The sequence below is a fragment of the Urocitellus parryii genome, chromosome X (genome assembly GCF_045843805.1).
Source record: "Urocitellus parryii isolate mUroPar1 chromosome X, mUroPar1.hap1, whole genome shotgun sequence".
Lineage (NCBI taxonomy): Eukaryota > Metazoa > Chordata > Mammalia > Rodentia > Sciuridae > Urocitellus > Urocitellus parryii.
Genome location: NC_135547.1, coordinates 37,533,430 through 37,546,541, shown reverse-complemented (window position 1 = coordinate 37,546,541; position 13,112 = coordinate 37,533,430). Strand labels below are relative to the sequence as shown.

At 39.7% G+C, this 13,112-nt stretch overlaps 1 protein-coding gene across 1 annotated transcript in view; it reads right to left on the bottom strand.

The window, feature by feature from the left end:
* Trpc5 (transient receptor potential cation channel subfamily C member 5) overlaps window positions 1-13,112 on the bottom strand; it is a 134,596-nt gene that overhangs the window by 48,877 nt on the left and 72,607 nt on the right. The window contains exon 3 of the mRNA XM_026396796.1: window positions 561-897. Within this exon, the coding sequence (XP_026252581.1) occupies window positions 561-897 (337 nt within the window). The remainder of the gene's footprint in view (window positions 1-560; window positions 898-13,112) is intronic.

The window sequence follows — 13,112 nt, the reverse complement described above, 5'->3', positions numbered from 1 at the left end:
ACAAGGGCTTAGAAGATGGCCTTGTGCTGGAGAGTCCAGTGTCATTTAATTATACCTGGAGACTACTGACAGAGCTGCTTTTACCATGATGTGTGTGTATTTCCAGGTTTTTCTCCTGACTGTGGAAGTAATATCTCAATAGAATGCAGACCCTGAACAACTTCTAGGATTATATGGAGTGGCCGTGAGAAAGCATTAGAATCCATGTACCTCCTGGTAATGGGAAGAGAGCTTTGAATATACTGATCAATACTTGCCCTGCTTAGCTTTCCTGACTGATGCTTGGCTTTCCCCTTTAAACCAACTGACAGCCACTTCTCTGTCCTTGAAGACATTAGGTTAGCAGAGGCAACCCCTGGGCATACTGATAATCTTGTGGTGGACCATACAGTATTGAGTGACCAGGGCCTGGTACAGAAGGAATCACGTTTCTCAGACTTCCAACAATGCAGAGGGAAGGTATCCTAGTTCCGAGCTAGTTTGACTACCTGTTTGAGTATATTTTTTAGACAGGATCAGAAGACAGTCTAGCCATTGCTCATCTGTTCCCTTTAACTCACCTAGAACCCAAGGCAATATCATCCATTCCACAACAGTTGGAGGAGGCCCCTGTACATGGAGGTCTGTCCGAACAATGTGCTGAGAAGCCAGGAGAAGCATGAAGAGGAAGGTCAAATAGGACGCTGTGTGGCAGATGAACTTGATAAAGGGTTTCTTGATGAACAACCCAAGGTTGCTCCTAGGTGAGATTAGATAGGCTATAGACAGCATGGGAAACAGGAACCCAATGGTCATGCAGGTCAGGAGCTTGACTACCCAGTGTTTCCGCCGCCATCCAGGGAAACCATCATACCACAGGGTGGCAAGCAACTGTTGGCAGTTGGGCTGAGCAACAAACTGGGAAAAGAGGAAAACAAGTTAGGCATTTGGGACATCCAGGAGGAAGTCTACATTCATAGTACCTCTCTGATTTAGAGTCACCTCCCTCCCACCAGTGCTCCCAGAGAGGTTTGTTCTCCAGGTTCTAACCCGAGATAGTTCTACAGGTCAAGCTATGAGGCTAGATTTTTCATTAGAATTAATTATATTTTTCACACATTAAAACAAAATCACTAGCCAGGTGCAGTGGTGCACAACTGTAATCCCAGCCATTCAGGAGGCGAAGGCAAGAGGATCCAAGTTCAAAGTCAGACTCAGCAACTTAGCAAGAGCCCCATTTCAAAAAGAAAAAAAAAACTGTTTTGTTTGTGCTTTTGAATGCTTCCTTCCCATTATGTTCCCCCAAACTGGCTCTGCATCAGAATCATCCAGGGAGCATTAAAAATCCAGATTGCCAGGTCCTATCACAGACTGACTAAATGTGACTCCCTGGGGTGGTGTGGGATAGAGCCTGGGCAGCAGTTTTACAAATTCTCCTGGGGATCTTCATACCTTTTAGCAGACAATCACGAGGATATTTCATTTCAAATTGATTCATCTCTACTCATCCTCCTCGCCTACATGAGGTCTCATCAAATGTGCATTCCATTGGGGCAAACACAAACTGGCAGAGAATAAGCCCATGCCTGTAGCTATGTTTTTTTTTTTTTTGTAGCTATGTTTTGAAATGAAAATGAGTTCCCTTTTTGATTTTGTCTTTTTTCCCTATTTTGTTTGGGCATCTCTTGCCTGGCTGCGATGAATCAGATTGCTACTTTGCCATCTATTTTATGACCCTTTCTAGTGTAGACATGCATCAGAGGAAAAAATATCTGGGGGCCAACGTTACAATATTGTACACTAACCCAGTTCTCATTTTACTTAAAGGCAATCTATAAAGTGTTAGTGATTAATAATTAAGGAGTCATCAGCACTGCAAGTCACCCTCTGGCTGCTACTTTCTGATATGTGACTCAATAGGCAGCTCAACTATCAACCATGATTTTATACTGCCTGTATTTGATTATTCCAGCTTCTCATGGGATAGGTTAAACACCTAACTTACTTACTGCAGTAAGATGTGGCCACATAACTAAATTCTTGCTGATGGAGTCTGAACAGAAATGATGTATGATCCTTCTAGATTTGGCCCATAGAAGTCTCCTATGTGTGCTCCTCCATGTTTCCCTCCCTTTTGGAGGTAATGTAGTAATCCAGGGTGATTTAGGGGCTTTTGTTAGCCTGAATTACCTGAATTATCAGGTGGAAGAGAGCTAATCTGCTAAACAAGAATGTCTGTCTTGGTCCATTACACATCTAAGAAGACTCTATTGTGTTTGAGCCATTATATATGTTTGGGGTCTAAAGCCATTGACTATTATGAAACTACCAAAAATAAGCTCTAAAATGGTGGTTCCATTCCAAGTTTTCTGAGGAATCTCCATATTGCTTTCCATAGTGGTTGCACCAATTTGAAGTCTCATTGGCAGTGTATGAGTATACCTTTTCCCCCACATCCTCGCCAACATTTATTGTTGCTTGTATTCTTGATAATTGCCATTCTGATTGGAGTGAGATGAAATCTCAGTGTAGTTTTATGGCATTTACTGGTAAACAGATGGAGTGGAGAATATCATGCGAAGGAAGAAAGCCAATCCCAAAGAACCAAAGGCTTAATGATACATGGATGCTAATTTAAAATGGGAGGGATTGGGGAAGAATAGAGGTACTTTGGATTAGATAGAGAAGAGTGAATGGAGGGGAGGGTGTGTGGGGGTAGGAAGGATAATAAAATGAATCAGACATTATTACCCTATGTGCATATATGATTACACGACCAGTGTAATTCTACATCAGGTACAATCAGAAGAATGAGAGGTTATATTCATTTATGTATGATGTATCAAAATGCATTCTACTATCATGTGTAACTAATTATAACAAATAAAAAAAAGAAAAAGAAAGTTCTAAAATGTTTTCATCCTGTGATCTCATTTTCTCCAAGTATGTTTGTGATCTGCTTTATGTACTCCCATCCCCATTTCACACAGTCACACATAAAAAGACAAAATCCTGAAGCCCCTTTCTATTCTTCTTACCATTATAGACTATGCCCTAGGTTGGAATGGAGAACTTCAAGAAAATGAATAAAAGTTGAAGGGTCAAGCCAGATCCTGAACACAATGGAAAAACCACTGGGAGCTTTTGGTCTAGTGAGGGAGACAGATGTATAATTCTTTAATACTCCACCCAGGTATAATTTCATCCAGGATGCCTCCTTTGTGCTCCCATTATGTTTTGTTCCTATATCTTTCCATCTTGGGGTGGCTGCAGCTTGAACTGCAAGGCTGTGATTGGCAGGAGATGAAGCTGGAGAGGTAGGCAGGGGTTACACAGATCAAAACGATCTAGTCTTGGGTCACTATAAATAGAATAAACTCATTTTAAGAGCAATGAGGAGCCATAAGCAGTGTGTGTGTGTGTGTGTGTGTGTGTGTGTGTGTGTAGAGAAATATGATAGGGTGGTTAAGACACAGATTCTAGGGCTGGAGTGTAGCTCAGCGGAAGAGTGCTTTACTCACATGTGTGAGGCCCTGGGTTCAATTCCTAGCAGAATACACAGAAACAAAGACTTTAGATTCTGTAGATTCAATTCTGTGGGTTCAATTCCTGACTCTGTTAACTAGCTGTGTAACTTTGAACAACATTAAGTCTTTTAGTCTATGAACATGGAGCATCTTTCCATTTATTTGGTTGTCTTTAGTTTCTTCCAACAATGTTTTGTAGCTCTTAAGTGTACAAGTCTTACAGGTATTTTGTTAAATTTATTGTTTAGTGGTTTTTTTTTTTTTACTATTTTCAATGCTATTGTATTATAGACTATTGTAAATGGAGTTTTTAAAATTCAATTTTCGATTGTTTATTGCTGGAGTACAAAAACTGGCAAGAGATAGCATTACAACAAATTTAGTTATAGATCTAATTGGTTTTTTATCCACAATTCATGAAATAGGGCAGCCTCTGTTCTATAAATGGAGATAAAAGCTCTCACCAGACAGTAGGAGAACAGTTGGATTCATAAGATGGGGACAAAGAAACAAAACAATAAGAAAAAAAAGTTGATTGGTTAACATCTGTTTACTTCAACTTATTATTGTCTTGTAAGGGTTAAAGTAGAGAGAAATTCCTTATTACTTTGACTCAAGTAGACTAGAATCTTCTGTTTCAGGAACACTTGGGTCTATTTTGGCTTCTGTATGCTTCCTTCAAGTCTTGGTTTGATGATGTGGTATTCGCCATGAATGATTGTTTTGGTCTCGTCTGTTGGGGTCTTGTTCAGAAGCTTAGTTCAAAACAATGTCCCCTCCATAATTATTGTTAGTAAACTAAAATTAATTGAGTATACTGATCTTGTAACTTGCATTCTTACTGATCTCATCTACCAGTTTTAATAGTTTCTTTTTGGTGTCAATTCCTTAGGGTTTTCTCTGTGTAAGATAATGTCATCAGTAAATACAGATAGTTTTAATTCTTACTTTCCAAAGTAGATGCCTGCTCTATTTTTTTCTTATGTAATTTAGCTTTAGAGGATTTCCAGTACAATGGTGAATAGAAGTGGTGAGACTCAGTAGCCTTGTATTATTCCTGGTCTTAAGAGAAAGTCTTGTAGTAGTTCTCTACTAAGTATAATGTTAGCTATAGGTTTTTCATAGATGGCCTTGATCAGGTTGAGGAAGTTCTTTTCCAATCATAGTTTTATAAATGTTTTGATAATGAAAGATGGTTGCATTTTATCAAATTTGTTTTTCTTTTTCTTTTCTTCCTTTGTTTCTGTTTTGAGGTGCTGGAGATGAAAGCCAGTGCCTCACACATGCTCGGCAAGTGCTCTACCACTGGGCTACATCCCCAGCCCTCAAATGGTTTTTCTTTTTTTATTTCAAATGGTTTTTCTGTGTCAACTGAAATGCTCATGTGTTTTTTTCTTCCTCCCATTAATGTAATGCATTATATTTATTGACTTTATTATACTAAATCACCCTCACATTCTTGGGATATATTCCATTTGATTATGGTGTATAATCTTTTTAATATGTTGCTGAATTTCAATTGCTTTTTGTTTAGCTTATTGTTTGCCATAAGTATATGTCCTAATCCTAACCCTAACCCTTGATGTTAAACCACTGCTGCTTATTTTTTCCAACAAAGGACTCAGGAAAGGGTGAGTCAGATCACATAAAGACAAGTCCTTTGAATGGGACTTTTCTAGGGAGTTGCCTGACAGTGCACATAATGACAATTCTGGGGATAGGTCTATTTGGGGTAATCTAAACCTACTCTGTGCCCTCCACTGGGTGCCAGGCTGTTGCTTTTCACAGATACTGTGAACCTAAGGCTTTTGGTTTTCTTTTCTTTCTTTTTTTAAAACATTTTTTAGTTGTTAATGGATTATTTATTTATTTATTTATTTATGGTGTTGAGGATGGAACCCAGGGCCTCACACATGCCAGGCAAGTGCTCTATCACTAAGCCACAATTCCAGTCCTAGCTTTGGTTTTCAATGTTACTATGGAACTGGATAAAGGAAGATGAGAATAGGGCAAGTTTAAATACCACAAAACTTGTTCATACTGAAATTCAGCTGTTTTTCTTGAATAAAAGCTTGTTTGGATTGAACCTCTGTATTGAATCCAGAGGTGCTTTCCCACTGAACCACATCCCAGCCCTTTTTATTTTTCATTTTGTGACAGGGCCTTGCTAAGTTGCTGAGGCTGGCTTTAAATTTGAGCCTCAGCCTCCTGAGTCACTGGGATTACCAGCATGCACCACATGCCTGGCTATTGTAAGCTTTTGGTTAATTTCCAGAGTTGTGAAAAAACTGAATTTGAAATTTTTTCCAATGTCTTATATTGCTATTTTGGAAGAGTGGATGTTCAGAAGTCCTTCTTCCACCAATGTGGAAGTGCTTCCCCTCATGCTTTTTTTAAAAAATTTTGACTCAGAATCTAAATTGCTTAGAGCCTTCCTATGTTGCTGATCCTCCTGCCTTAGCCTCACTTGCAATCCTTCTGCCTCAACCTCCCAAGTAACTGGGATTACAGGTGTTGAAAGAGTAAAAGAAACTGAAGTTAAAATGTAAAGGACCAGGTATTGTTAAGTTTCTAAGCTACACTCAAAGCCCGAAATTCCTGTAGCTGTTAAGACAATTCCCGGGACTGTCCATTAGATATGTATCGAAATCCCCCCTGACCACTTAGTTGCTTAACAACCTGGACCCAGTGCAGCTCAGCACGTATGCACCCTGGGGCCTAAACCAATCAGTTTGAATGTATACCCCGCTTTAGGACTGACCTATCACCCCACCCCCCTGACCTGTTCCCGCCAATAAATGTACTAATCATGTTTGAGAGTTGTTGTTCGATTTTCCCATGCCTCATGATGATTTGCTCTGATGTATGCAAAGCCCCCGCCCTCCCCAAAAAGTGTACTTAAGCTCTGCTTGACCTCTGCTCTGGGCTCTTGGCTGCTCTTCCTTCTTGAGTGAGCACGGAGCCCCAGCGCGCTGGATCTGCAATAAACCCTCTTTTGCTGTTGCATGAGTCGATCTCTTGGTGGTCTCTTCCTCCGTCATTCGCCGGTCCCTTACAATGTGTACCACCACACCTGGCCCCTTATGACTTTTTAACTTCATGGGAAATGATCTTGTATTTGGGGGGGTAATGAAAATGATGGATTTCTTGCCTAATTCCTACTTAGGGACAACAAAACAAAGTAAAATAAAGTTTGAGGAGTACAGGAGCATCTTAACAGTCAGAAGACTGGATGTTGCTCAAGGATGTGGAACAACTTTATTCCTCATCATATTTTTAACATTTTTCAAAATGCCTGGCACAAGGTTGATGCTGAATAAATACTTTTTTGAATAAGTGATTGAATAAGTAGATTTGTGCCTGATGAACCATCCATGGGACACTCTTTCCAAGGTTCTTCTTTCTTTAGTATATGAAGGAGGCAAAGTTTGGTTGATAAGCCAAGTCTCCTGAAAATTGCAACTAGGAACTACTCTTAACATAGGTAGGTTAACTATTATATATTGAGCTCTGAAAATGTGCAAGACACTTTACCAGATTTTCACATGAATCATCTCACAAAGACCCTAAAGGCAGATAGTGGTATTACATCCATTTTATAGATAATGGGACTGAAGCCAAGGTCACATTTCTTGGTGAGTGGTAGAGTCTGGCTGACATTGTAGACCAAGCTCTCAAACAATGCACTCTCTGACAATCCATTGAAGGTGTGAACTTAGCAATGTAAGAAGATGAATTTTCTAATATCTTGCCCATTTGACCTTACCATGCCCACATCTCCTATTGCTCTAGGTAAGGCACTGAAGTTATACTCATGTTTGTGGGAAATTATAATACATTAAAATATTAAGTACCTTTAACAGTTTAAATTGGCTATATAATATTAGCCAGTTAAGAGACTTGCCTATTGGCAAAGGCCAGAAATGATGAAACCTACCCTAGATAGGGCTCCTGAGTAGCAGCTAGGAAAGATATGGAGGGTTAGCTAAGAGCATAGAAGAGCCAATAAAGATCTTAATCTCCTGGTTTACCAGGACAGATCTGTATGGGACCCACCTTTTCAATCTTTCCAAATATTTTCTGCACAGATATGTTGGAGTTTTCACTATAGTTGTCTCCCTTTACCCACAGATAATGCTTCATTTCTCCAATACTCCCAAGAAAGGGGTAAAATCTATTATATTTTTTCCATACTTTACAAAATATTTGGAAAAGCCTTTCCACCTTTGACATAAAACTGGGGGGTTGGTGGTTGTTGTTGTTGTTTTTGGTACCAGGGATTGAACCCAAGGTGTTTAACCTCTGAGCCACATTCCCATCCTTGTTTATATTTTAATTTAGAGGCAGGGTATCATTAAATTGTGTATAGCCTAGCTAAATTGCTGAATTGAGGCTGGCTTTGAACTCTTTGTATTCTTGCCTCCCCCTCTCTAGCTGCTGTGATTACAGATGTGTGCCCCCAGGTCCAGCTAAAGCTGTGTTTTAAAAGAAGGGACTCAAAGGCACTTTGCCCTTTTGTAGGAATATCTTGATAGAAATTCTACTGGAAAGAGCCTATTTCTCTCCTAGAAAACTAGCAAATAAATAGCTTGGATTTCACCTTAACAGAGTTTTGACTTCACTCACATAGCGAGAATCATCTCCCTAGCCCCTCACCAGTCTCTCAAATGTGACTTTTGTTCCTATAACTGTCTAATCAGGCTTTAATGACTGATTCACATAATGTCCCCAAACCAGAACAAAGTTTGACTTGCTCACTGCAAGGACTGCAGAGAGATCTTCCAACAAGCCTTTCAGAGTACCTGCTCTGAGCCCAGTTTTGAGTGACACTTGGGAGACAGTCACTACTAGATAGACCCACAGTGATTCTGGCCTGCTGGAGTTCTTGGGGAGACAAGCCTAACTCATGAAACAAGTAACATGACGATAGTGTTTGTGTTCAGATGCTCACTTAAGTGGACAGATGGTAAATATGTCAGGTTCCCAGATGGTTGACTCTCACAGATCAGTTAAAGCCACCCCCCTCCAAATTGAGAGATTATTTTGCCAAGTAAGGGTATGAAAAAGTCTGTGTCTCTTCCATCTCCTTTGACCATTTTATGATATAAAAGATGGAATAAAAGGACACTCATTCAATCTGGATCCATTTAACTTCAGGAAAAGCTCACCACTTTGTCATGAGGCACTGCACTCTGGGGAATTTAAGGCATTCAGAAATGAGCAAAATCAGAAAGCCCCAGAGTTCTGAGAGAAGGCTGCAGAAAATCATGAAATTAGAGACCATCACTTCTTTCTGGAAGCCTTCCCTGATTGCATAAGCCAGAGGTGACCTCTTCTTTCTCCTTGAACCCAGACAACTTTGCTTCTTCCTTGTGGTACCTTTCAGAGTCTGCTTTGTGTTACACTTACTTCTCTCTAGAACCTTCTTATTAGATGGTATGCTAATAAGATACCATCTAAGGGGGAGAAGCACTTTTGCATCATCAGTTCATTCATCAAAAGGATTTTTAAGCATTTAATATGTTTGACAAAGTGAGAAAGTACCCCTTTTTCCCTCTCTGCTAAAATCAAGGTATGAATGTCAGTGAATGTTTCCCCTGGCCACTCAAGCACATAACTCACAGAGAACTCATTTCCCTAAGGTTCTCTAAGACAAACCCAAGGCTTCTCTTTTCACCTGAGTTCTGTGGGTCCTCAAGACATTTCTTTAGTAGTAATCATGCTAGCCACAGACAAAATGTATGTAGAACTTACTGTGTTTGGGATGCTAATACTATTTCCTTTTTTTTTTTTTTTTTTTTGGTACCAGGGATTGAACCTAGAGGTGCTTAACCACTGAGCCACATCCTCAGCCCCTTTATATATAAAATATATATATATATATATTGTTTAGAAAGAGGGTCTCACTGAGTTGCTTAGGGCTTTGCTAAATTGCTGAGGCTGGCTTTCAACTCTCAATCCTTCTGCCTCAGCCTCCTGAGCCTCTGGGATTACAGACATGTGCCACCATGCCCTGCTGTTGGAAAGTCTTTAAATATTTTTCTGACTTTTATTAGGCATCTATATTCCCCTCCTCATTCTACTTGAAATACATTTCATGAGTTCAATCCCAAGCCCCCAAAACTATACTCAAATCTCTGCAGAAACTTAAAGTGATGACACATTCAATCTTCTATCTGAAGAGCATGGGATATTTTAGATTAGAAAGCAACTTGTGTGTACAGACTGTCCCCAATTTATGATGGCACCAATACAATATGCACTCATGAACTTCAAATTTAAAATTTGGATCTCTCCTTGGCCTAGACATATGCTGCCTGATCCTCTATGGTAATGCTGGGCAGCAGCAGTTAGTCATAGCTCCTAGTCAGTTATGCAGTCACCAAGGGAAACAACTGGTACTCTACAGTGCACTCTGTTAATAAGCTATGATGTTTAGTTGGTTGGGTGTAGTCAATGTATATTCAATTTATCATGGGCTTATGGGAATATAACCCCATTGTAAGTGAAGACACATCTGTATTAATAAACCTAGGAGGTTGGTACTGTTACTCAGCCATTTTACAGATAAGAAAATGGAGGCTCAAAGAAGATAAATAGTAATAATAATAACAGCAATTAATAGTTGAATGCCTACTGTGCACTAAGCTCTAAAGTAAGTGCTCATATAAAATATATTCCGTGCTTGTAAAATTATGTCAAAATGGATTATGCTGTCATGTAAAATTAAAAAGAACCAATTAAAAAATACAAGTTCTTATATGGTATGGTATTGTCAAAAAAATAAAAAGCTAGGGAGAAACTTCCCTTGTTATTGACTGGGTTTCCACCCAGTAGAAAATGAGGGGAAGTCTTTTCATAGGAGCAAAGGATTTGGGGGTCAGAGTGGGCTCTTGAGAAGTAAGCCAAGTTATGGGGGAGATTAAAAAGTCAACAGTATTCAGCTCCAGCAATTCCATGAGGAACAGGCATAGTCAGAGCAGAGAAAACTTTTTAACTTCCTCCTTAGTCCACCCTAACTCGTTCACCCTCTTTCCCCAAGCCTATAAGCAAGAAAAAAAAAAAAAATAGATCAGGATTGGGCAAGTTACTTCCACGCTGAATCACCTAACTGGTTATTTCCAGATAATTTTCAAATTGTTGGGTGTTTATAAAGGGTGCAATCCATGAAACTGGAAGAAAGGTTACCTTGACACATGTTTAAGGCTGAACCTTTGATTTCTAAAGTAGTGTAGTTATCCCTTTGCATCCTCAGACTCAGTCAAGCAGGGAACAATCTTTTAATTGTATCTGAACTGAATATGTTTAGACTTCTTTTCAATTCATTCCCTAAACAATACAGTGTAACAACTATTTATAGCCTGGAGGGTAGCACTGGCCTGTAATCTCAGCAGTTTGGGAGTCTGAGGCAGGAGGGTGGAAATTTGCAGATAGGGTTGGGTTGGGGATGGGGGTTGGCGGTGGGTGTTGGGCGGGAGCTGGGATATTGTTCAGTGGTAGAGCACTCTTGGTTTAAGCACTCTTGGGTTCCTAGCACTAAAATAAAACAAAACAAATCAACCAACCAAACCCACAACAATAACAAACAAAAAAACAGCAACCCAGAACTACCAGAACTATCTACATAGCATTTACATTGTTTTGGTATTATAAGCATTCTAGGGTTGACTGAAAGAACAAAGTATATAGGATAAGACAAAAAATACTAGGCTATTTTATTCAGGGACTGGAGTATCCAGAGCATCCTGGAACCAATTCCCCACTGCAACAGGGCTATTATTCTCTGAAGGGCTTGCCAGAGTTACCTTTGGCTGTTTGTGAAAGCAGCTGACTGCAAGCAGGGGTGTTTACAGCTATAAGCCCTTCTTCCTTTAGTCCATTTTGAGAACTAGAAGAACTGAAAGGTGAAGATGAGTCCTCCTCCACCTTGGAAAGAAGGTGAGGACTAGGAAGAAACAGCATTTATCAGCTATGTCAAGATTGAAAGTAAGAACCTTTCTTGGGTATTTTTTGTTGCTCTTTAAAGAACCACCTCCTATTCCTTCAGTGAATGGCTACAAGTTGAAATGGGCTCAACTTTCATTGCATCATATGTCAGCTTTTCAAAAGAGAGGCTGGTTGTGAACAAGGGTGTATTTAAAAATTCAGGTCAGCAGGGCTGGGGTTGTGGCTTAGTGGTGGAATGCTCCTCTAGTGCCCATGAGGCACTGTGTTCAATCCTTAGCACCACATAAAAATAAATAAATAAAAATAAATGCACTGGGGCTGGGGTAGTAGAGTGCACACCTAGCATGTGCAGGGCCCTGGGTTTGATCCTCAGCACCACATAAAAATAAACAGAATAAAGTTATTGTGTCCAACTACAACTATATATGTATATGTGTGTGTGTGTATTTAGTTATAGGTAGGTATATATATAGGTAGGTATATATAGGCATTGTGTCTACCTATAACTAAATACACACACACACACACACACACACACACAAATCCAGGTCAGCAGAAATGACCTGAGATATAGTTTTGTATGCTTTGTAGTTCCCAATCAAGTTTGGGCTCTGAAGTGGAGAAAAATGCTCAAAAAAGTAATCAGTGACAATGCAAATTTCCAACTGTCCCAGCACTTTTCTTCTCTTGCCATTGCAGTGAGCTTGCTGAACTATACTTTCATTAAACAGTACAGCTTTATTTTCCTCCACTGTGGCAGACATTTAAAACAAAGAAATAGGTTTGGCAAAGCGTTTAGGCCCAGATTATGATTGGAAGTAGCCCTTTTATTTTACATGAATTCTCTGCCTAATCCAATTTGATATTTCCCCAATCAAATCACTAATCCATGGTGAATTTTGAGAGAGAGAGAGAGAGAGAGAGAGAGAGAGAGAGAGAGAGAGAGAGAGAGGTATGTGTGCAGAGATATACATAGTTCCTCAAGGTATACTGATACATTTTGCAATAAACTGGTTCTGTTGTTGCAATTAGCTTGCAGACTTGGTTCCTGAGCTGGGTTGCTAATATCAATGGTAGCACAGGTGCAGTTTCACAAAATAAGGCAACTGGAAGCCATACCACTCATTTCTAGTTAGATCTAGGCCTCACTAATTTGAACTAAATAGAGAAAAGTGAGGTTAGATGCTGAAAACACTTTTAGAACAAATATTTTTAAAAAAGCATGTTTTTTTTTTCCCATTTCCAAGCATACATGGTCAGAACTAGCTCAATGGGTTTTCCTGGCAGATGTTCTAATTGTCCCCTGTTGTTTGTGGTGGACTCTGGAAAGGAGCTAGAGCAGCTGAATTAAGTAGAACACAGTGGCTTACTCTAGACATGAGATGGCAGCAGAGGGTGGAGGAGCTTACTTCCTACTCCAAAAGGGGAGTTTAGAAGGAAAGGGACACCTGCAAGTGATGTAACACAGAAAAGCAGTTGAAGAGGGGTGCCTGGAAACTCACTAAAGCCAAGTAAGGAGTCAAACTGGGTGCGATCCAGTAACTCCTACCGGTTTAAGTCAGGAAACTGGAAAGGAAAAGCCTTGGGGAATAAACATAACAAAGCGACAGCAGTAAACCATTAATCTAGCAAATGATAATGAACAGAGCTGAGAGAAAT